Below are 23,685 nucleotides of genomic sequence, written 5' to 3'. Positions count from 1 at the left end.
TTTTACATGGATTTCTTAAAATCCATGAGTAACTAAACCATTCTTATTGGTTAGAGATGTAGTCCTAAGTTGGAAGACATGTTATTCAATTGAAATATTCATTCTTATTCATTCATAATTTGTTAGTATCGTTTATGTTCTACCGTTTATAACTCCATGTATGATTAATTGCTAGTTTGTTTAAGTTGCAAATTAAATGAGCATGCATTCTTATCTATTTCTAAACTAGGGTTTGAGATCCGGAATTGTCGAATAAGTAGCATAATATAGTTGTTAACGACGGGATGTTGCCGTACAATTATATGTAGAAGCGTAACCTAGGTTAAATCCGTGTTGCTCTTGCGCCGAATTGCTTAGAATAACCTCAACTCATATATATTAGTGCTTTCATTGGGTTAAACTTGAGTGGATCTTGTGCCAAGTTATTTAGTGGAAAGAATTCAAAGAGTGGCTCTTGCGCCTTTGATAGATAATAGGAGTTTTGTCGGAGTAGGCCTGCGATAGGACGCACTAGGGTTATTGATATTGATAGAAAATGAATGTTGAGATTGATTCAGTTGATAACATGTTGGAAGATGGAAGATGAAAACTCTAACCAGTACTTTTTATCTCTGATATTTGTATTATTCTATTTGCTTTATTCTTATTTAGTTATAATCACAACCCCCCAGTTTCTATAAGTAATCAAAACACGTTGACAACCCATATCTCCCTATGGAACGAATCTGTTCTTATAACTATACTCTTATTTATAATTGTGAAGTGAAAGAACTTAAATTATTTTTGCGTCGGCTGACAACCGACCATATTTTAGATCAAATTGAATATATGGGTTGCATAATTATTGTTATGATTGAATCACTTACAATTGGTTGATGGTGGAATCCTTTGTCTTAGTTTTCTCTACAATATTGAAATCTATCTTATTAAATTTGAGTCTAAAACGAATCTTTACAAGTTCGAGAAACGAATATTTTCTTATCACTATTAAAACTACATCGAGCCATGAACACTTCTAAAACTTTATTGATCACTTAAACACTTATGTGTGTGCATCATGATTAAACTTTTAAGTGTTTGTGTGAATATCAAATTGTTTTAAGTTCTTTGGCTAACTTGCAAAACCGAATGGTCATTGTACACGGTTCAGTAACCGAACCTTAGTATATATTCTTCTATTGTATTTTTCAAGGACAGAGTTTGCTTGATTATCAAGTTATCTTAGCTTGAATTCTAAGCAACTCCCGGTCTTGAAAAAACTATAAAATAGGAATGCTCTTTCAACAGGGAAAATTAATCCCTGAAACTTTTTGTCCTAGTTGATTCTAGAGTCGTCCTCTATTGGCCTGGGTTTCCTCTAAGAATTCATTTTGGGGATTCGTGAAGCCACGATTATCTTTACCTTAATAGTTCGTGAATCCTGATCTTACTTTTGTATTATCGAGGTTCTCGTAATCTCTTTCAGGAAAGATATATATAAATCATAAAGTTCCATTTTCCCCAGGCTTTGTGATTCCTCAAGATAGATATCTGAAAACTGATCTTAATTGATCTTTTGAATAGAGAGCCTGAGCTATTTGAAACTATCGATACTTTCACTGATGATATCAACAAACTCATTCAAGAATTAAAACTTATAAAAGAAAACGTTGATATTCTTTAAGATGATGTTAGGAAAGAAAGTATTCGAGAAAAGCTCATAATTGGGGCTTATAACACTGAGATCAATAAACATCGTATTCTAAGGGGAAAATCTGAGTCTGATCTTGTCATATCTCAAGAGTAGTGTAATTCTTTGGGAAAAGAAATTACTGCGTTAAAGGACACTTCTCATCAAACACCTGATATTGCTCTTAAGTTAAGGAGAAATTGTTGTGTTGAGAAAGTGTTTCCTGATCATACTGAGAAAATTGTGAGAACCTCATCTCGAAAGACAACTTCTAAGAAAATGTATGTTTCCAGATCATGGTTCAAGGACTCCATATGACTCTTTGATGACTTGTTTTCCCAGTGGTAAAAAGGTACATCTACTGAATCAATGCAATGTGCAATCAAATAAAAATAGTTCACGTGTCAGAACTATCAATGGTAAGGTTGGTTATCATAAGTCAACTAAACATCGTTCAATGGATTGTGTTTCAATACTTGAAATTTCAAAATTGTTGTCTTTACAAAGGACTTTGGAATATATCACTTGTTGTGTTGCTTCTCTCAAGTCTGGTGAGATTAAAAAGGATAACATCAAACAACATTTGAAGAAAGCCTTTCCTACTTCCAAAGTCACTGATTCACACTTTAACGTAGAGGTAAGTCATATTAATATTGATGAAAGAATCTTTTCTCTTAGATATTCCATTAACAGACTGAGACGTGGCATAAAAAGAACAAAGTGTGATAAGGCTTCAGGTAAACTTTCTTCATCTCTCTCTGCTAAAATTAATATCATGAGTTTAATTATTGAACTTAAGATTGAAGCTGAAGATTTAGTTGTGGATAAGCAAATTTCTTATCCCTGTATAACTTAATTCTTCGGTATTGTGCCTTCTCTAGTTTTAGAGAATGCATAATGAAGGAAGGTTGTGTTGTGATAAATATTAGAAGGGTGTATATAGTTTAAATCCTATTGGACATAAAAACTGATGAAATCTTCTATGTGTTTCCACTTAGAAAACCTCTCTTGATAGATGGTATTTCTTAGTTCCTACCACTTGGCCACGAACCATGACTTGTGGGTCTGGGTATGCTAACTTGTCTGGATATACAAGTTTTTGTTTATGGAACCAGTATGTTATTTTGATTCTTTGCTGGTCAATAACTTGTTTTAGAAAAGGAAATTACAAAGATTGAATAGAGGGATTATCAAACATATTTGTTCTTTTGCTGTTTGGAATACGATCAAAAAGAGTTCAGTACATAAGACTTGACTTGGTAAAACAACTCAAGATAGTGACTTATGTCTTGAGATTCATGTGTGTTGCCAAAAGGTATAAGATGCATGGATACTGAGGGAACTAAGTAACTAGAGGTAGTTTACTTGGTCTCAAATATACGAAGTTGGGTTTTGTTTTTTGTATAGCGGCTTAATTCTGAGAGTATTCAAAACTGGACTAGGTCCCGTGGTTTTTCTGCATTGCGGTTTCCTATTAAAAACTCTTGTTTATGTTATTTACTTTACTTCCGCATTATAATTGTCTAGTTATGATAAAATAAATACACTTGTACTTAATCCGTATTACTTGACATTGATCATATAGTCAATCGGTTTAAGTACATTAACTATTGTCAAGTAAATATCTTGTTGTCGTATTGTCTCGACTTTGTCCATAGACGATCACACAAGATATTGGACTTATAGGTTGAAACGAAATGATTGTGATGTATTTAGGTATCATCGTCATTTCAGATCTTGGATATTGATTTTTGAGATCGTCCAAGTACTTTGCTTAACAATTAGGTTCACAGACTTTATGTCTATACAAATATTGATTGAGTAAAGGTTGAGATATAAACTTTATATACATATTTTCAAGGATTGTTCAGTTGTTCTACTTGTTATTGTGTTTGGTATCCCATGCGTTTTCAGCTATTAGGCATGCAAGCCTCTCTTTATCTCAAACATGGCACAAATGACTCTGAAAATACCCAATCTCATGATCTAAGCCTCAACTGGCCTCGTGCTAATCCGAGATGAACCAACTCGTCCAAAGGGTCTTGTGCAAACACAAGACTCAGGCACAAGCCTAATAAAATTGATCATGAATTGTGCATGTGTTTATCCAAAAATGTTGATAAACTCTCTTGGGATACTCATGCTCAACAAAAGGACCTACAGGAAATAATACGAACTCCACGTGACTCATGTGACCAGTTGTAAAGAGGTGGAGCCTAATCTCAGCTCTTCTCATGCTTTACACGCAGTCTCTGGGGCATCCCTTGCCTTTTCACGTGACTCATTATTGGCATGTTTCATATCAGAGGATATATCTCTTTCTTGGCCAATGTCAAATTAAGAGAATATTTATCTCACTCAACATATCATCACAAAGGATGAATCAGTCACATACAAAGAGGGGATATCGATTATGGTTTTGGTTTTGCGGTCTACGACATGTGTGAGAAATACCCGACCTATTTCTCACCACGGAGGAGAGTAAAGGTGGTATCATAAAGAAATTAACTATATCATAAAGAAATTAACTCAACCTAGTTTATCTATATTTATTCATGAAGAGACGGGAAAAGTGTTTTGCACGACAAGAAATCTCTATCTTCACCGACCTGACATTAGTTAATTCAACCGTAAATAAGTCTTCTATTTATCCAAGCTAAAAGACTCAAATTTCCCATCACATAGCAATTACTTATTCTTTGATTTTTAAGTTTATCTTTGTTTCCCTTCCTAAGACCATCCCTAATCCCTCTTATGACTGAAACATCCTTTGAATGGCCATTGTGCGTGGTTTAAGTGAAAAATGTTCGTACTCAACCCCACGTAACTCACTTTCAGAACCTTATGATCCCACTCTAATCCTTTCGCCGATTTTAGGTAGCTACATTTCGGTGACCACAATGGGAGGTTGTCCATTCAGTCATGAATCTCAATTATGGTCACTATTAAGAAGAAAGTTGATTCAATTAATCCATATTCAAAAACTTTCCCTTGATTCGGTCTTTGTAAATCCACACCATACACACTCGAGAGGGTTATCCCCAACATTTTTATCCCCTAGACTAGTGTTTGTCTGATACACACATTTTTTTGTCTGATTTGATCTCAATTATCTATTTTGTTAGTGCTCATTTTTGAACTTATTATGAGTTTTTTGTCTTTGTAGGTGCTTTTGGAGAAATAAGTTTTTGTAGAAAAATTGGCTCAAAAGGTGGTATTTTACCTCCCCCAATAGGAATTACTAGAGGCGCCCCATAAAATTGATAAATGCACCTAGGAGTTTCACCATATAATTTTGCTGTCAAATTCGTGTGAGCCCCCCCTGTCAAAAATTGTCAATTCTGCCGTAGTGTATTTACAGCTGAAAATTACTTCTTGTAGCCCACAAATTGCTATTCGCATCCAAGAAATTGCTAACTTACCCCAAATTACTAACTATACCCGGAGTCGGCCGCCAAAGATTTTTAGACGTAAGGTTAAGATGTCCGAATAGAATCTTCAAACTCAGGATCATAAATTTTTTGGTGGTACTAATGGTAGTGGGCTTGATAATAAGCTAAAGATTTTCATTCAATAGTATTTCACAAGTGCGCTGCTACTGCCGATAGGCTTGCTCTATAAAATCAAATCCGCTAATTAGTTTATGCATTGGGAAAAGTACAAAAAATCATCAAAATGCCTATACTAAATAGTTTTTGGGTCAAATTCAGGGATGGGATATAGCCGGGGTTAGCCGCTTCATAGCCCGTCCTTGGTTTTCAGAGTTAACAGTTGGGGAAATTAGGGGGAGATCAAAAAAAATAATATTATTATTGTCAGGTCCACAATTAATTTTGGGTACCGTGACACCCATAATTATTTCTTTGACACCCATAATTATATGAAATTATTAAGAATCAATACATAACTCGTTATGCATACTATTTTTTCAGTCATAACTCGTTATGCAACCTAATTTTTTAGGGGTATAATTGGAAGCGCAACTTGGACATAACATATCTAAAAATCCGCGCCTTGTAATTTTACAGATTTTATATCGTTGGCAATCTTTTTAAGAGAGCTACGCAACGAGTACAAACAAGAATATCAAATTTTTGTTTTTCACGAAAAAATCGGAGGTGATCATCAATTTAGGCAAAATTTTCGAAAACTTGATACATAACTATTATGCAGCCACCAAAAAGGATGCATAACACATTCTGCAGACGCATAACGAATTATGCTACCATTTTCTCCACTGCATAACAAATTATGCATTTGGATAATAAAAGTATGCATCTATAACAAGTTATGTAACCACTGTTTTGGTTGATTTTAGTGCGTCCATAAAAAAATTGATGCATAATGCAGTATGCATCCCATATTTACGGATGCATATCAGGTTATGCATCTATTTTCTCGATGCATAAAAGATTGTGCAACAATTTTCTCGATGCATAATGCATTATGCAGTCATATTTTCGGATGCATAACAGGTCATGCATCCATTTTCACGACTGCATAACATGTTATGTAGATATTATTTTAGGTGCATGACAAGTTATGCAGCCTTATTTTTTTTTGGTTTCAATACTAAAAAAAAAGTAGCTGCATAACGTGTTATGCAACCGTTTTCTGGACTGCATAAAAAATTATGCAAAAAAAAACTGCAGAACGTGTTAGGCAACCAATTTCGTGAATGCATAACAAGTTATGCAACAAATTTTGTAGATGCATATATGCATCACTATTCGCATCTCCATTTTTGCAATACTGCACAAGATACATCCAACCAACACCAATTGCACACTGCATCAACCAACCGTTTTCTGGACTGCATAACGTATCATGAGAAATATAAACAAGAAATACCAAGAACAGTACCAGGTTTATTTATCTGCTGTGAAGTTTAGCAGCAGCAATAGCTAGCACACTGACCTTTTGTTTTAGGCTCTAGAACACTAGAAACTGAGAAGCATGAACTCCAAACGACACAAGATGGCCTCAGAAACCCAACCAAAAAGTAGTAACCAACCATTATCACCAGTAGTTTCTCCTTATACACCAACTTAGATTAAAAGCACTGCCGGTGGACAATGGATGGACCATATTCATCGTACCCACCATTGGAGATCCACATCTGCAAACACATTCGAACAAAATTGCAACAGGAGTATGTTAAGGCTTTCTTTCACAGTGGGACAAGAGTAAACAATAAATTGTTTTACAATTAGAACGCCACGGCTTGCACTGCACATTAATGTCCAAAGTTTCCATTTGCCATCGAAATTTGAACTCAAGTGGAAACACAAAAAACAGCTTTGGCCATCTTTTGAATCTTATTAGATAAATCAGTCGAAAGAAAATTAATGAGCTCAATTTCTCTTCCATTCCTGCACTGCAACAAGACTATCCCTAGTTCACTAAACCATCAACACCCGCAACTGCAGTTTCATCTATTCAACTCCGTTCACACTTTCCACCTGAATCTCAGAACTTCAACCACAGAAACGATTGTTGCTTCTGTTCTCTCTTATCTTGTTCACAGTTTCAACCAACAACACCATCAAACCCATTTTTAACAATCTCTCAATCTGCATAAGCTAAATCTCTTTAGCGTCACATCTATCTTCATCTAAATCCCACCACCAACAAAAATCCATTTCTCTATTCTGACGAAATCCTAACTCAATTTTCTTCTTCGTCCCATCACAACAGCAGATGCCCTTTTTGATTCATCTTCATGGCTATAACCTCATCTTCGATTCAACAACAGTAGGTTTATCACTGTCTTCAATCTCGAGTATCAACAGTAGTAGAAACTATGCCCATCTTCAATTTCTTCTTTGATTTCTTAACCACGAGCTCAAACCCATTCTTTGATTTCATCAATTACAACCCATATTGATTCAAATTACACCTTGTCCAGACCTTATGAGATCTCGCCTCCAACCCTCGTACTCATGGTTTGACATTAAAATAGAATTTTATCTGAGAAATAAACTCCATGAACCAGAAAGATTATAATTTATTCATTGATTAAAAGAGAGAAACCAGATTTACACTTAAGAGATACGGGGAAAATAAAAAAGCAGAACTTTTAGAAAATATGGGTTTGGGAGTAATTTTTTCCCCAAAAAAGGGGGCGCGCCTGAAGTTTTCTGTCTGTGGGTTTCTCAGTGAAAAATCTGGGAGAATGGGTCTCACTGTAGTTTTCACTTAACAGTTTACTTCCGTAAATTATGCTTTGTCTTACGAGAAGACAGTTGCACTTTTAATTCATCATTTATCACATCTATATTATGTACATCACTACAAGCAAATCTGAGAGCGTATTCACTATGCACTTGAGTGCGTGCAGGAAAATGCTAAAGATATCATTATCTTAGTTAACTCTAAGTGTTAGTTGTTCATCAAAATAGATTTTTTTTTCTTCCAAATCAATCAAGAAATTCTATCAGACGCAGTTGAGCATTGAGCACTGAGCACATGCCTTAATCAGTAAAGGGCCCAGAAAAAGCCCATTATCAGTTAAAGTTTTTCCACATGCCAACATTCCTTGCTTCGGCGAACTGAATTAGGTGCCATGGAAGTAAATGATCGAACCTCATGCTTGGTGAGATAGTTTAAATTAGTTGTTGCTTGGCAGCTTATGCCACCTATTGAGAAATGATTGCACTCTTGCAATCATTATCTAATGTAAAATGAGGAAAAATGAGAAGATGATTAATTTTCTCTTCTATTTCCTTTTTTATATAGAAGGAGAATTTTTTATTAAAGACAGAAGAATTAACAAAAAAACTACAAGTATAATCAGAAGAAGTTGTATAGGCTGAAAAATCGCATCCCAATAAGTTGTTGTCACATGGAGGCGGTTCATATCTTCCAACGAGGGATGGTTGTTATGATTGGTAATTCTTACCATCTATTAGGTCATAATTAGCATCTTCACCACAGGTGGAAGAACTGTCTGGCACAAAAGACTTGTCATGCTTTAGTCGGTATCCGATCATAGTTTGCTATCTGGGAGGATTATTTGGGACGGTGCTTTGTAACACAAACCAAGGGTGGACCCTCGCCTGTTTGAGATGATGTATATTGTTAGACCTCAATTAGTTGTTATCTCATTATAGGTGGCAACTTGCGGAAGGTCGCCTGGGACAGTGGTAGGTTTCCTGAACAACCCCGGCAAAGAGATGAACCTTAAAATTAAGTTTTTGTTCAACATGATCTCGATATATGAAACTATTCTTTAACGAATTTGATGACACTTGAAACGATATTTTTTTACTTTTCCTCAATTTTTTCCCCTGAAGCATGTGAAAATTGCTTGCCGTGACGTTGGAAACTATTTTTAGGCTCCAATGAGTACTCTAATATGAAAGTTTTGGCTTAGTTCTCATAGCGATTTTCTTTTTTTTTACAAACAAGGTAGCTCTTTTTATTTTTTCTATATTTTAAGCTAAAAAGTTTATTGATAAAAGAAAAGGAAAAAGAAACTAGAGGACGACGAAAACCCATAACCTCCCGAATAAAGAATCAGAAGAGAAAAAAATGGAAAAAAAGATGAGCTCACTCAAAACGTTTCATGCGAAAGTTCTTTTCAAGAGTTTTTAAGTAGACACCATGTTTTCCTCTACTGTTTTTATTACATCGGTTAGTTCACCTAAATCGTTTTCATGCGAAAGTTCTTTTCAGAATTTTTTAAGTAGACACCATCTTTTCCTCGATTGTTTTTCTTCCTGAACACCGTAGAAAACATCTTTAAAACCATCCGATGGGAGAGAAGTGATATCGTATATCATGTCCTCTGATACTGGTGATGGTTAAAATATATCGGATAATCATCATACTCATTATCATATGTATACATGACTAGATCACTAAATCTGTTAATAATGGTATCAACAAACATGTTTTATTTTTAACTTCTGAATGGATCAAATCCGCACCCGGTAAAACTCCAGATTTTCTAGTCTATCATGTTTCTTATCTTTGATTAGAACTTATTATAGGTCACTGGTACAGATCAGAATTGTCCATTGCAAACTAACATTTATACTATGATCCAATAAAAATTTGTTGACCCAAAATAAACCGCCATGATACATATTTAGGGTAATGACCTAAATTTGCTCGGTGATCCAAAAATTGACTCTGTTTGAGATGATTAGTAGTACAATTTTCTCTTAAACTATAAACTAAAACAAAAAAATAAATCAAATTCAATAACAACTTCAAATTTCAAATTTCATGTTCAAGAATAATACTCAAGAGAAATGAACATTTAGATGATTTTATCAATCGAAATCATGCTGCTATATAAATGCCAAGTATCTCTTCTCTCCCACTTATCCTATTTATCACGATGCATCAGATAAAATCCATCTCGACGAACAGAATAGTAGCAATGATTTAGGGATAGATAGTGGTACCGATCTCCCCATCCATTTCCATGGTAAACCTCAAAGGTACCTTCATACCCAAGATAATCCCGATTATCTTACCAACGAATATCACACCAAAAATGTGTATTACGAATCAATCATTGACTCAATTCCCAGTGTCATTCTTCACCTTTATGGAGCAAACGTTGACTTAGATCCTCGTCATTGGACATGCAATGCATATCCAACGAAACTTTATAACCTTTTATATCATTATGTACCTGAACCGTCACATTATCAAAATCGAACCATGATGAACACTTGCAAGCTACAGTAGAACCTCTATATAAGAATATCCTAGGGACCACACAGAATTATTCTTATATGGAGGTCTTCCTTGAATGCACCTAGGACAAAACATAATTACGCACAACAAAAATCACAATGTACCTAAGAAATACGAATATTAGTTAAATTTTGTTTAGTTTCACATGTATGATACGTATGATAAATACACGAAGTTTTCTATGCAACACATTGCACCTATGCAACACGTAGGAAAACATAAGTTTTGTTTAGTTTCACATGTGAAATTTGTTTACTTTCACATGTATCAGTTAAATACACGAAGTTTGCTATGTAATACAATTCACACAAAATTCAACAATGATACGGAAAATCGACAAAAAAAATCATATGTTCAAAGATATTTAAATGAGTCGTGCGAAGAAAAAAAACATCATACACTACAAAACTTAAAAGTATTTTTCAAATTGGTTAAAAGAATTTCTTCGTCCTAAACGTTGATGTATGATATGACATATATTATATATATACTATTCTGAATTATTCTTATATGGAGGTAAGTTCCTTAAGACGGGACCGAAAAAAATATGACTTATTCCAATAAGGAATTTATTCTTAAATATAACTTGCCCAAATCGGGACCAATTTTTTTTATTCTTATCATGAGGTTGTTCCTATATGGAGTATTCTTATATAGAGGTTCTATTGTACTCTAATGTATTATCGTCCTACAAGACTTAGACTTTTGGGAACGTCTTACCAAACATTCCTTCGTCACTGATTATAGCCGATCGGAAAGTAAAATCTGAAAACCACATTCAAGTTAAATCCATCAAATTATGTGACGCATAAACTAACTTCAATATTATTCTCTTTTCTTGGCAGTGGTATTGCATGTTTGTAGCGTTGGACTTCGTTTTCAGGGTTTGTTGGACAACACAATTTTTAGACCCAAGACTTAAAGACTACATAATTTTGCTGGGTTTATCCATGGAAGAGATCCTGCGAAGATTTCTGCGGATAGTCATCAGAGTTGAGGTCATAATCAAGGATCTCTTCCACAGACAATGTTCCCCCTGAATATCAATTCTGATGACTATCCGCAGAAATCTTCGTAGGATCTCTTCCACGGACAAACCCAGCAGAATTCTGTAGTCTTTAATTCTCGGATCTAAAAATCGTGTTGTCCAACAAACCCTAAAAACAAAATCCAACACTACAAACATGCATTACCACTTCTAAGAGAAGAGAATGTAACATAATTTGATCGATTTAACTTGACTGTGGTTTTCAGATTTTACTCTTCGATCGTCTATAATCAGTGACGACTGAATGTTTGGTAAGACGTTCCCATAAGTCTAAGTCCTATAGAACGATAATACATTAGTGTACAGTAGAACCTCTGTATAGGAATACTCCGTATAGGAATAACCTCCGTATAAGAATAAAAAAACGATTTGTGCTAGTTATATTTAAGAATAAATTCCTTATTGGAATAAGTCATATTTTTTTCCTGTCCCGTCTTAAGGAATTTACCTCCATATAAGAATAATTCATAATAATATATGTATATAATATAGGTCATATCGTACATCAAAGTGTAAGACGAAGAGATTCTATTAACCAATTTGAAAAATCCTTTTAAGTTTTATAGTGTATATTTTTTTTTCTTCGCATGACTCATTTAAATATCTTTGATCATATGATTTTGTTTGTCGATTTTTTGTATCATTGTTGAATTTATGTGAATTGTGTTACATAGCAAACTTCTTTTATTTAACTGATACATGTGAAACTAAACAAATTTCACATGTGAAACTAAACAAAACTTATGTTTTCCTACTTATTGCATAGGTACATTGTGTTCATAGCAAAATTCGTGTATTTACCATACGTATGATACATGTGAAACTAACAAAAAATTAACTAATATATGTATTGCCTAGGTACATTGTGATGTTTTTTGTGCGTAATTATGTTTTCTCCTAGGTACATATATAACTATTGATCGCTTCAAGGAAGATCTCCATATAAGAATAACCTGCATATAAGAATAATTTCTTGTGGTCCATAGGATATTCTTATATAGAGGTTCTATAAACCCAATGTTCAGCATTAACCCTAGTTCCAATTTCTTCCCAACTTTATAACAACACACAAACCTCTTCTTCTTCCTCGTTTTCCGTCTCAATAACAAACCCCATTTAATATCCTTCTCCATCTTTGCATCACTGCTAACATCAAAACCCTAGCTTCCAACTTCGGGCTCGAAATCGAATTGGATTGGATTTTATTTTTGATTCAAAATCAACTCAAAACCCCAGAAATTAAGCTCACAGAATTGAACAAAATTGTAGCGCCCCTTAAGCTAGCAGCTGACTAATCCAAGAGATTAACTATAAAATAAGGCACTAACGATCTAAAAACATCTATTTAAGCTTTAAGAAAGAAGTTCTAAACAAAGATTAACCCAAATCTAAACCCTCTCTGAAATTAATACAAGAACTCCTTTCAAGTGATACATATTTAATACTGAGTTGATTTACAAATATAATATAACCACAAAATAAACATAGCGGAAGCTAACCAACTAACAAAACCAACTCCTCGAAGCTTTCATCGCCACGTGCACAACTTGATCTGAATCTGTTTCTGAAACTGAAAGTGGGAATGGGTGAGCACATCATCCTGAAGGGTGCCTAGTAGAAATAACAACTAACTTTTGAGTAATCACTAGAATGATTTAAAGACAATGCAGATTTTGATAAAAACGATAAAACGCGAAAAAACAGATAAAACATATTAAAATAATAAGTTGTACTGAAATATAAAGTTCTACCAACCATTAAACTGGCACACATTCACAACATAAATAATAGTTGAGCGACGTCTTCCTTCGGAGTAGCAAGGCATGACTGTTGCGGATTCTTCAATGATCATTAAAGCGCCCATGAGGTTTCCGTCCTCAAGTCATAAACGATATGTACCTTACCGGTACCTTATTCTACGCGTACTCTACATATCAAGTATCTAAAGAGATCTAATGGTAACAACATTATATTCAATCGAAGTGCTTACACAGTGGAGATCCCCCTTTACCGTCCTGCGCAAATCCAACAATCTTATATAAGATTCTCAACATCATTCTCTCTAAACACCAAAACATAATATAATAGCTTTTGAAATTAATTTAAAAGAACAGTAAACATACATGTATGAGACATGCGCTGCCTGTACAAAAATAGAGAAAATAATATTCAGTGACACGAGTACACACCTAGATAGTTTATTAGTTGGCAGCAATTTTCACTCCTTTAGCGCATTAATATATGAATAATGTTTGGGCAACCACATCACACACCAATCAAAAGGAAACCTTCTCCCTTTCATGCTAACAATAAGTAAAGATTGTAACCACTTTCCAGTCAATGGAAAGAATCACTTTTTGGAAAATAAGTAAATACTCCCAAAACACAGATATTAGTTGTTTCTAAAGATCCAATCACATCCCAAAATGTAAAAGAAAACTAGTTTGTATTACACACATATAATACATGTATACACTATCATATAGTAACAAAAATATGCATGCATTTCACAAAAGATATATTTGTAAAGCAATAATGACTAAAAGAGAGTTCGTTATCGATTCCCACCTCTTTTGATGACAAGCCTCGCCTACCTCGAGATGTTCGATCCGCTGGATCATCCTTTGAATCGATCGTTGTTAATAACGACTAACTGTTAATCACACAAGCACTCTAAAGATTAGCCAAAAGGCTCATACAAGGCTCATATCACAATCTCATACAATTCTCTAGTTATAAGCTAAGTGAACTATCTAATGGTTCTAAGCCCATCTATGGTTCTACACATTTTCATTATATATCTTTACTATACAAAGGTTTACTAATCCAATTAAATTGGTTCTATAGTCCATTATATATGTCTTATGAATAACTACAACCTTGTAGAAGAAGCTTAAGGCTAAATCGGACCATAAGAGATCCAATTCATCAAAGTAAGAAACCTAGGCCTAAGCCAAAGTCCATTAACTTGAGGTCTGGTCTATTCGAGTCAACTGACGGTCGCTAACGGCCAAACTAACCGTCAACATCTAAATAGGTCAAAGTCCAGTCAAAGGTCAAGTCAATGGTCAACATGACAAGGTCAGGTCAAGTCAAAAATCTGGTCCTGATCAAAAGGTTAACTGAGTCAAACTAGACAGAGGGTTAACTCAGTCATATAAACTGAGTCAGACGAGTCTGGGGTGACAGACTCTGGCTAAACATGGTCAACATCTAAATAGGTCAAAGTCCAGTCAAAGGTCAAGTCAATGGTCAACATGACAAGGTCAGGTCAAGTCAAAAATCTGGTCCTGATCAAAAGGTTAACTGAGTCAAACTAGACAGAGGGTTAACTCAGTCATATAAACTGAGTCAGACGAGTCTGGGGTGACAGACTCTGGCTAAACATGCCAAGGCCATTACATAGGCCACTTCTCAGATGCGCAATCATGATGCATAAAAACACACAAGAACCTATGACTAAGTGAAGCATTTCTAACTTTCCTTCGCTACCAATTCTATTACCACCTGAAATACACCCATCCGATCAACTCTGTCATCTCAAACACATAGACATCTTCATTTACAATACATTTTTTTTTCATTTACAATACATCTTACTTCAGTTATACTACATAACACCAACATTCAGTTCTAGTAACTCTGCACCACAGCTCAATACACCACCACTGGAATTCTAATTCCATTTTCATTCCACCTACACAATCAACTCAATCTCCATCTCAACTACTACTGCATATCACCAACACCAGTTCATAACCACTACCTCCATTATCATTACAGCTTCATTGACATCACAACAACCACTAAAAATCATCTCCAATTCTTCCTTGCATCGATAATTTCAATACACTAACACCCACCAAATCTATCTTAACTATTTCAGCACCATCTGATCAAAATTAACATTACCTCATATCACACTACCATTGAGTTCGGACTGCAATATAACCCCAATCCTACAACATCAACCATTCTAGTTTCTAAGTAGTATCATTATCATCTTAACACAACCAACACTTCTCCTCCACTATTTCAGTTAAACACCACCATTACAGCATCACCATACTCAATATTCTCTTCATACCACCTCCACAACTCATCTCAGGGAAACTAGGCCTCTAACTTTCCTAATAAACCTAATTTCATATTCCAGTCTCAATAATAAAACACAACTCAATCACAGTTCATTCACAATCACATAAAAACAATAGTCTACACAATTTAAACAAGAATTCCAAACATAAACGAAAATGGAACCTTACCCAAACATCAGCATCCTATGAATATCTAATTTCCCAATTCAATTCCATTGAAACTCTAATTTCCATTTTGGGGAAGAACAGAAACCCTAATTCCTCAATTCTTCATGAATAACTCCATATCATCCAATTAACTTCATCCCGTTCCTCAATTAACAGAACCCAGTCGTCAATTTCTTCTTAATCATCACCTAATTCGAATTCTAATCCAACTCAGGAACCCAATATCAAATTCACACCACTCTTCAACCTTATATTCTAATTCTTAATAAACCCAACTTAATTCAATCCTCTAAACCATCATCTTCATCTTCTAATTCCTCTTTGAATCTCAAATGAAACCCTAACTTCAAATTACAACAACAACATGACCTTCTTCTTCTCCTGGAACTCAAGCTCAATTCTAACTTCATCTTCTTCGATTCATCAAGCTACCTAACTTACAATCAAAATCTCACACATAAACAACTCAGTTCTTCTGAACTGAGATCGACAGAGAGGAAGAAACGAAGAACAGAAGAAAAGAAGAGAGAAGAAGAAAAGCAGATAAATACATCTCTTCGACACGTTTGGTGATGATAAGGCCAACGAAAATTATTAAGGCACCCACTCTTTGGATAAGGGCAGCCAGGCCGGTCTTTGCTCCTCACACTAATATGATGATATATTCTTTGTCCGGTATCCGAATGACACGTTCGAGTAGTCCATTCCGCGTAACTTTTCGAGATCTATCTAGCGATACTTGTTTCATACGTAAATTGTTGTTAGATTAATTTCTATTATTAAGGTTCATCTCTTATTAATCGAGTTACTAGCGGTTAATTCGTCTCTTGACGGGTCAAATAGTGTTGACGTGCTTGAGGGCCTTTACATTCTCCCCACCTTATATCATTTTCGTCTTCGAAAATCGAGTCATCCTTCTAGACGTTCGAAACTCCCCACCTTATAGAGAAGTACTATCTCTCAACTAAATGCAAACACTGCTCATACTTACAAACGGACGAAAACTCAACTCATTTTAAATGAGTTCACAACAACAAGAAATGAAACACAAACCTATTTGGTTTTCTACAACTAAAATCTATAATTTGTAGCTCTAAGTTCGATAGACTAATTTTCTATTTCATAATAAGATTATCTCTATGCTCACTGTGGTGAATTTGATTCTAACAAATAGGAATGTCTAAGTTCTCCGCGCTAAAATTACAGTATAATATTTAGTAATTTATTAATTTAATGTAGTTATATATTTGTTATACATTTATTCATATAACTAATCCAAATTTGATTTCACGTAAATCTATAATATCTGATATTTTAACTTACCGTTATACTATATATAAATTTTCTAAACATCTACTTTAGATTTTTTATTAACATAATTAATGAAATACTATTTATCTGAAACGTTATTATTCTCACTATCTTAATTATTATCGTTATTGGTTTGTTGATAGTCCAGTTGATACACTAAATCTTACTTTTCTAAATATGAATCTACATTCACGTAAAGATTAATATAATTGATTTTATTTATACACATCGAGTTTGTATACTATATATACATATATATCTTGTTAAATATTAGCATTGGTAACTTGCTATTATTTCAATTCGGGTCTGCATAGAATTTTAGTGCATCCAAATAGTCTTTAGATTTTCCTATTAATGTAAAGTATCTTATTAATATACGAATTTATTTTAACTTTCAAGTCTATTGTTGTACTAAGCATCCAAATATTACTACTTTCTCATGTATGTTTGTTTAATTTTGATGATCTACTAAATCCAATATTGAACTAAAGAAAATTTGGTTATAATATTACTAAGAATTTTAGTCTTTTTATTTTACGCAATATATTCGCACGTTCTCAAGTCGTATCCTAATAAGTCTTATATTATCTATCTGGTTTCAATGCACAAGAAAGTATTTCTAATTTCATTTGATTTACAAAATCAGACTGTAGGTAACTACTAATAATTTTGCGTAGCTACTTGATCTTAATTATTACCTTAATCACTAAATATTTACTAATGAGATTTTAATTATATAAAGTTCATTACAATACTATTTGATAAGTGTTAATATTACTTTTGTTATGATTATTAGTGATCTTATTATCATTTATTATTATTAACACTAAAGGTCGAACTATTCTCTTAACTACTCTTACAACTTAACTTCATATATACTTTAATAGATTAATGGTTCTAATTAAAAAAGAAGGTACTCTATTAGTTTCTAAGCAAAATTTGGGATCTATCAATTCACTAGTAGAAGCAAGTCTTCCTAATATGAATAGTAATCCATGCTTGTAGTTGGCCTGTCCAGGTTAGCAAGACCCGACGATGGTTTCCTACGAACAAAGACAACACAAACACACCAGATTTCAAACCTCACTATTCTCCAGTGCTAGATTATCTATGTTAAATAATTGAGTCTAACTAATCTCTAATTCTCTATTGAAATATACTATAATGTAACTGGATTCAACCTATAACTTTTACTTCATATTTTATATGATAACATACATACACATCACAAAAAATAAACAAATCAGCATGTTATACAAAACAATCAAACAATTTAATTCAAAAATATTTTAGTTCTTGATTGTTTTTAGTGAATTAAGATTTATCTCACAAACCCAACCCAGTTATAAACTAATCTCATTTACTAACTGACACTGGCTAATCCTATCGTTGCCCATGTAATATCTAATAGTGAGCTCTGATACCAAGTCGGTAGCACCCCCTAAGCTAGCAGCTGACTAATCCAAGAGATTAACTATAAAATGAGGCACTAACGATCTAAAAACATCTATTTATGCTTTAAGAAAGAAGTTCTAAACAAAGATTAACCCAAATCTAAACCATCTCTGAAATTAATACAAGAACTCCTCTAAAGTGATACATATTTAATAGTGAGTTGATTTACAAATAGAATATAAACACAAAATAAACATAGCGGAAGCTAACCAACTAATGAAACCAACTCCTCGAAACTGTCATCGCCACGTGCACAACTTGATCTGAATCTGTTTCTGAAACTGAAAGTGGGAATGGGTGAGCACATCATCCTGAAGGGTTCCCAGTAGAAATAACAACTAACTTTCGAGTAATCACTAGAATGATTTAAAGACAATGCATGTTTTGCTAAAAAAGATAAAACGCGGAAAAACAGATAAACCATATTAAAATAATAAGTTGTACTGAAATATAAAGTTCTACCAACCATTAAACCGGCACACATTCACAACATAAATAATAGTTGACCGACGTCTTCCTTCGGAGTAGCTGTAACGATCTACATTACAAATTAGCACAGAAACAGTTCTAGATCTCTAGGGATAGAGATTATTGAAGAAGAAGAGAGGAAGTTGGAGGGTTAGAAGAAGAATGAGACGAAGTAGAGGAGGGTATGAGAAAACAAACCATATTTGGGAGAAAGAACATTTCATTTGATTAATTCCTTGATACCCGCTCCAAGCAACAACACAACTTATAAGGCTGTAAATCAACTCACAAACAACTATACCTAAGCTACCCCTCAACTACTAAGAAAACTACGAAAATAACCTGCTGATCTAATTGTCATGAAGCTAAGGTTCATGACAAATCTTACCCCTTCAAATCATCCTTGTCCTCAAGGATATAAAATGAGCTTGACCGGTAGAGCACACAGTTAACAATTTCAGCATCAAGGCCCACCAGAAAAATATAACTGAGCGCAAACCTCCATCTTGGAATTTCAGTAAACAAGCCCACTCTCTTCATCTTCACCGTCTGGTAGGTCTTCAGGCTCTTAACAGCAATGCTACTGACTGTATAAGCACACTCCAACATAAAGAATATATCTTCATTACCAATTAAGGCATGAAAATAAATCTCTAGGTTACCTTCTCGTATAAGCACTCCATAATCGCATGAGTATAACTGGCAGAAGGAACATATGGTGTCTCTGTGTTTATTTAAACAGTCAGCATACAATGTAATAAGGTGGATTGCTGCAAGGATAGTTGTTGGAACCAGAATGATCCAACTCGTGCTACCTGTACTGCACACAGTCGAGAGGAACAAAGCAAATCCCATCACCATGAATAAAACAAAATCATACAGCCAAGATTGTGGAGCCAACCGAATGCAAGATCCACTTCTACAGGGATAAGATTGTTCTGCAAAAACGGCTTTCCTTCGTACTGCTCCATACCTTCTTTCATTATAATTGCACATATTGACATCATGGACTTGACAACCTTTTCTTTTCCTTCTACAGTTCTCCCAATAATTTTGGAGATCTCCCATGGATAGTAATGTTGATTGCGAGATAAACGAACAAATCTGTACAGTTGCAGTCTATGGGTTGCGCAACTACCCACTTCCAAGTTCCGGACCACGCTCTTACTTCTCATAAACAATAATATCTGCGCTTGATTACCAACAATAACTGAGTAAGATGTGTTAAGGGAATTGAGTAGCATATTTAAAGCAGTTGGCAACTCTTGAAAATTTGCAGTAAGGAAATTAAGTTGTATTAGATCCAACTTTGTTGGATTAGTAAGCACTTGACGCTTCCTTCGAAGGTTATTGTGCTTGAATTGTTTCGACATTATACTTCCATGATTGAACTTAAGTGTTGAATTGAAAAAGAAATAACCTGTTTTTGAACCAGATGTAAACTCTAATATAATCAACCCTTCTTCACCAGCAGTACATAAGTCCGAACTAAATATAAAGAATTCCCGCCGAGTCTTGAATGTGAATTCCTGCTTATTCAACTCAACATCCTCATAAACGTGCAATGCACCAATATAAAATACTACCATATCAACCAACATAGTATCCTTAAACTCCCATACAAACTTATCAATCACTTCCGTATACTTTTGGTCTAACAACTCACCACCAAGTATCTTCCAGATTCCCACTGTCCTTACGAAGAATTCCTTCCAACCAACAATCCATCCATCACCACCACAACCATACAGCTATGTACTCCAGATGTTTCGATGAGAACCCAAACATTCCTCCTACCAGTTATACATCTTGTAATCAATTTTAGCAATCTCCCACGATCAAATACCTTTCCAGCAACCTCCTGGCCGCCATAGAGACATTCTTCACTATTCCAACTGCACATTACACTAATAAACATTTCAAGAAACCCATATCTCATCTTTACAGTATCTATTGAGTGCACTATGTCAGCAACCAATGTGTCACAATCTTCACTACCTCCTTGAGATGTTTTCACAAGCACTACATCCGCACCAATTACATAACTACTTGCATTCAAATGAACCAGCTCATAAATATTGCTTCCCATGTAGTTCAGTAATTTCTGAAATAATTTTAAACTAGCTGCAACTAGCGCCTCCAAAGAAGAATTCCACAAGTTTGGTTGATGCACTCTATAATGATCAAACATCAAACATTCACAAGCATAGCTGCTGATACAACCTCTGTCTGACATTCTCGCAAACATATTCTCACACTCATAGCAGTCACCATCTTTAACCAATACAAACACAACTGAATTTGTAGAACTGGAATCCAATTGGTACCCATGTTGACGAATAAGATCATAAAAATATTCCTCATCATATTTCTCCATTGGACTAATCAAACAAGAAATAAACATCTCAGGACAGAATTTAATATTTCTCCTAGCACAATGAGAACACATCTCACAGATTACAAACTTTTTACCACGATCAAATATCATTCTGGAAGGATTAGAACTAGGTAAAACAACACTGATAGCGGTAATTTGGGAATTCTGTATGATGAAAGAAATCTTGAGAAATTTGAATAGGTCATTGTATTTATTCATTAAGATAGATCGATCAAAATACCCTTCTCGATCAAATATCATTCGAATATAGAAAACACTAGATGAAGTATTACATACAGAAGTAAGTCGATTCATGTTATCTCCATCACTAAGCTTCCAATCCTCAAACTGCTGAGGTTCAACATTATAATTCATATTTAAGGTACTGAAATTATTCACCTCATGATATGCAACGCTTTTACTTTGAGAATCCACCACGAAACGAGTACTAGGAATGGAAGGTTTACCTTCCTGATATGCTAGAGACGATGAATTTCCATTGTATTTCTGAACTTCATTAACAATACCAAATCCATCAACACCATAGAAACCAATTATTGGTGTAGTTCGAAAATTACCTTCATCTGCTGGACTAGGAGTTGAAGAATTTTGAAATAATTGACTTACTGAACTTGAATCACTTGAATCATGTGGAATCGATTTACATCAACCCCGTCCTCAATCACCTTCGAATGAATTAACTCAGGTCCAACTAAACCGGTGTCTTCAGATCCAGACTTCAATTTTCCAGCATCAGTTATCAATTGTGAATTGATACCCGTATTATCAATTCCATCACTGAAACTTAATTTGTTGTTGAAAATCTTATTCAAATCAGCTTGAGAATTAGAATCTGATGGTGCTTTCACTAAATCATCACCGGATCCAAGTTTATTGTTCAACAAATGTTCTCTGAAAGCTTTGAACTCAGCAGCTATAATCGTCTTCAATGAAGAGAGGAGTGCAGTTTCAAACTTATTCATGATAGCAGTCTCAGAATCGACCGCTATGATACCAATTGTAACTATCTACGTTACAAATTAGCACAGAAATAGTTCTAGATCTCTAAGGATAGAGATTATTGAAGAACAAGAGAGGAAATTGGAGGGTTAGAAGAAAAATGAGACGAAGTAGAGGAGGGGATGAGAAAACATACGATATTTGGGAGAAAGAACATTTCATTTGATTAATTCCTTGATAGCCGCTCAAAGAAACAACACAGCTTATAAGGCTGTAAATCAACTCACAAACAACTATACCTAAGCTACCCCTCAACTACTAAGAAAACTACGAAAATAACCTGCTGGTCTAATTGTCATGAAGCTAAGGTTCATGGCAGTAGCAAGGCATGACTGTTGCGGATTCTTCAATGATCATTAAAGCGTCCATGAGGTATCCGTCCTCAAGTCATAAACGATATGTACCTTACCGGTACCTTATTCTACGCGCAATCTACATATCAAATATCTAAAGAGATCTAATGGCAACAATATTATATCTGATCGAAGTGCTTACACAGTGGAGAGCCCCCTTTACCGTCCCCGCGTAAATTCAACAATCCTATATAAGATTCTCAAAATCATTCTCTCTAAACACTAAAACATAATATAATAGCTTTTGAAAGTAATTTAAAAGAACAGTAAACATCCATGCATGAGACATGCGCTGCCCGTACAGAAATAGGGAAAATAATAATTCAGTGACACGAGTACACACCTAAATAATTTATTAGTTGGCAGCAATTTTCACTCCTTTAGCGCATAAATATAGATATAACTTTTGGGCAACCACATCACACACCAATCAAAAGGAAACCTTCTCCCTTTCATGCTAACAATAAGTAAAGATTGTAACCACTTTACAGTCAATGGAAAGAATCACTTTTCGGAAAATAAGTAAATACTTCCAAAATACAGATATTAGTTGTTTCTAAAGATCCAATCCCATCCCAAAATGTAAAATAAAACTAGTTTGTATTATACACATACAATACATGCATACACTATCATATAGTAACAAACATATACATGCATTTCACAAAAGATAGATTTGTAAAGCAATAATGACTATAAGAGAGTTCGTTATCGATTTCCACCTCTTTTGATGACAATCCTCGCCTACCTCGAGATGTTCAATCCACTAGATCATCCTTTGAATCGATCGTTGTTGATAACGACTAATTTTTAATCACACAAGCACTCTAAAAATTAGCCAAAAGGTTCATACAAGGCTCATATCACAATCTCATACAATTCTCTAGTTATAAGCTAAGTGAACTATCTAATGGTTCTATGCCCATATATGGTTCTACATATTTTCATTATCTATCTTTAGCATACAAAGGTTTACTAATCCAATTAAATTGGTTCTATAGTCCATT

General features: G+C 34.5%; 1 protein-coding gene across 1 annotated transcript; it reads right to left on the bottom strand.

Moving 5' to 3' along the window:
- Positions 1-19,113: 19,113 nt before the first annotated feature.
- Positions 19,114-23,195, bottom strand: LOC113287986. Its single transcript, XM_026536899.1, has 2 exons — positions 20,349-23,195; positions 19,114-20,115 (listed from the first exon to the last, which is right to left on the bottom strand). The coding sequence occupies exon 1, from the start codon at positions 21,678-21,680 to the stop codon at positions 20,625-20,627; it is 1,056 nt and encodes a 351-aa protein (XP_026392684.1). The 5' UTR covers positions 21,681-23,195; the 3' UTR covers positions 19,114-20,115; positions 20,349-20,624.
- Positions 23,196-23,685: the final 490 nt, after the last annotated feature.

Source organism: Papaver somniferum, chromosome 6, assembly GCF_003573695.1.
Source record: "Papaver somniferum cultivar HN1 chromosome 6, ASM357369v1, whole genome shotgun sequence".
NCBI classification, from domain to species: Eukaryota; Viridiplantae; Streptophyta; class Magnoliopsida; order Ranunculales; family Papaveraceae; genus Papaver; species Papaver somniferum.
This window is presented reverse-complemented; position numbering and strand designations above follow the sequence as displayed.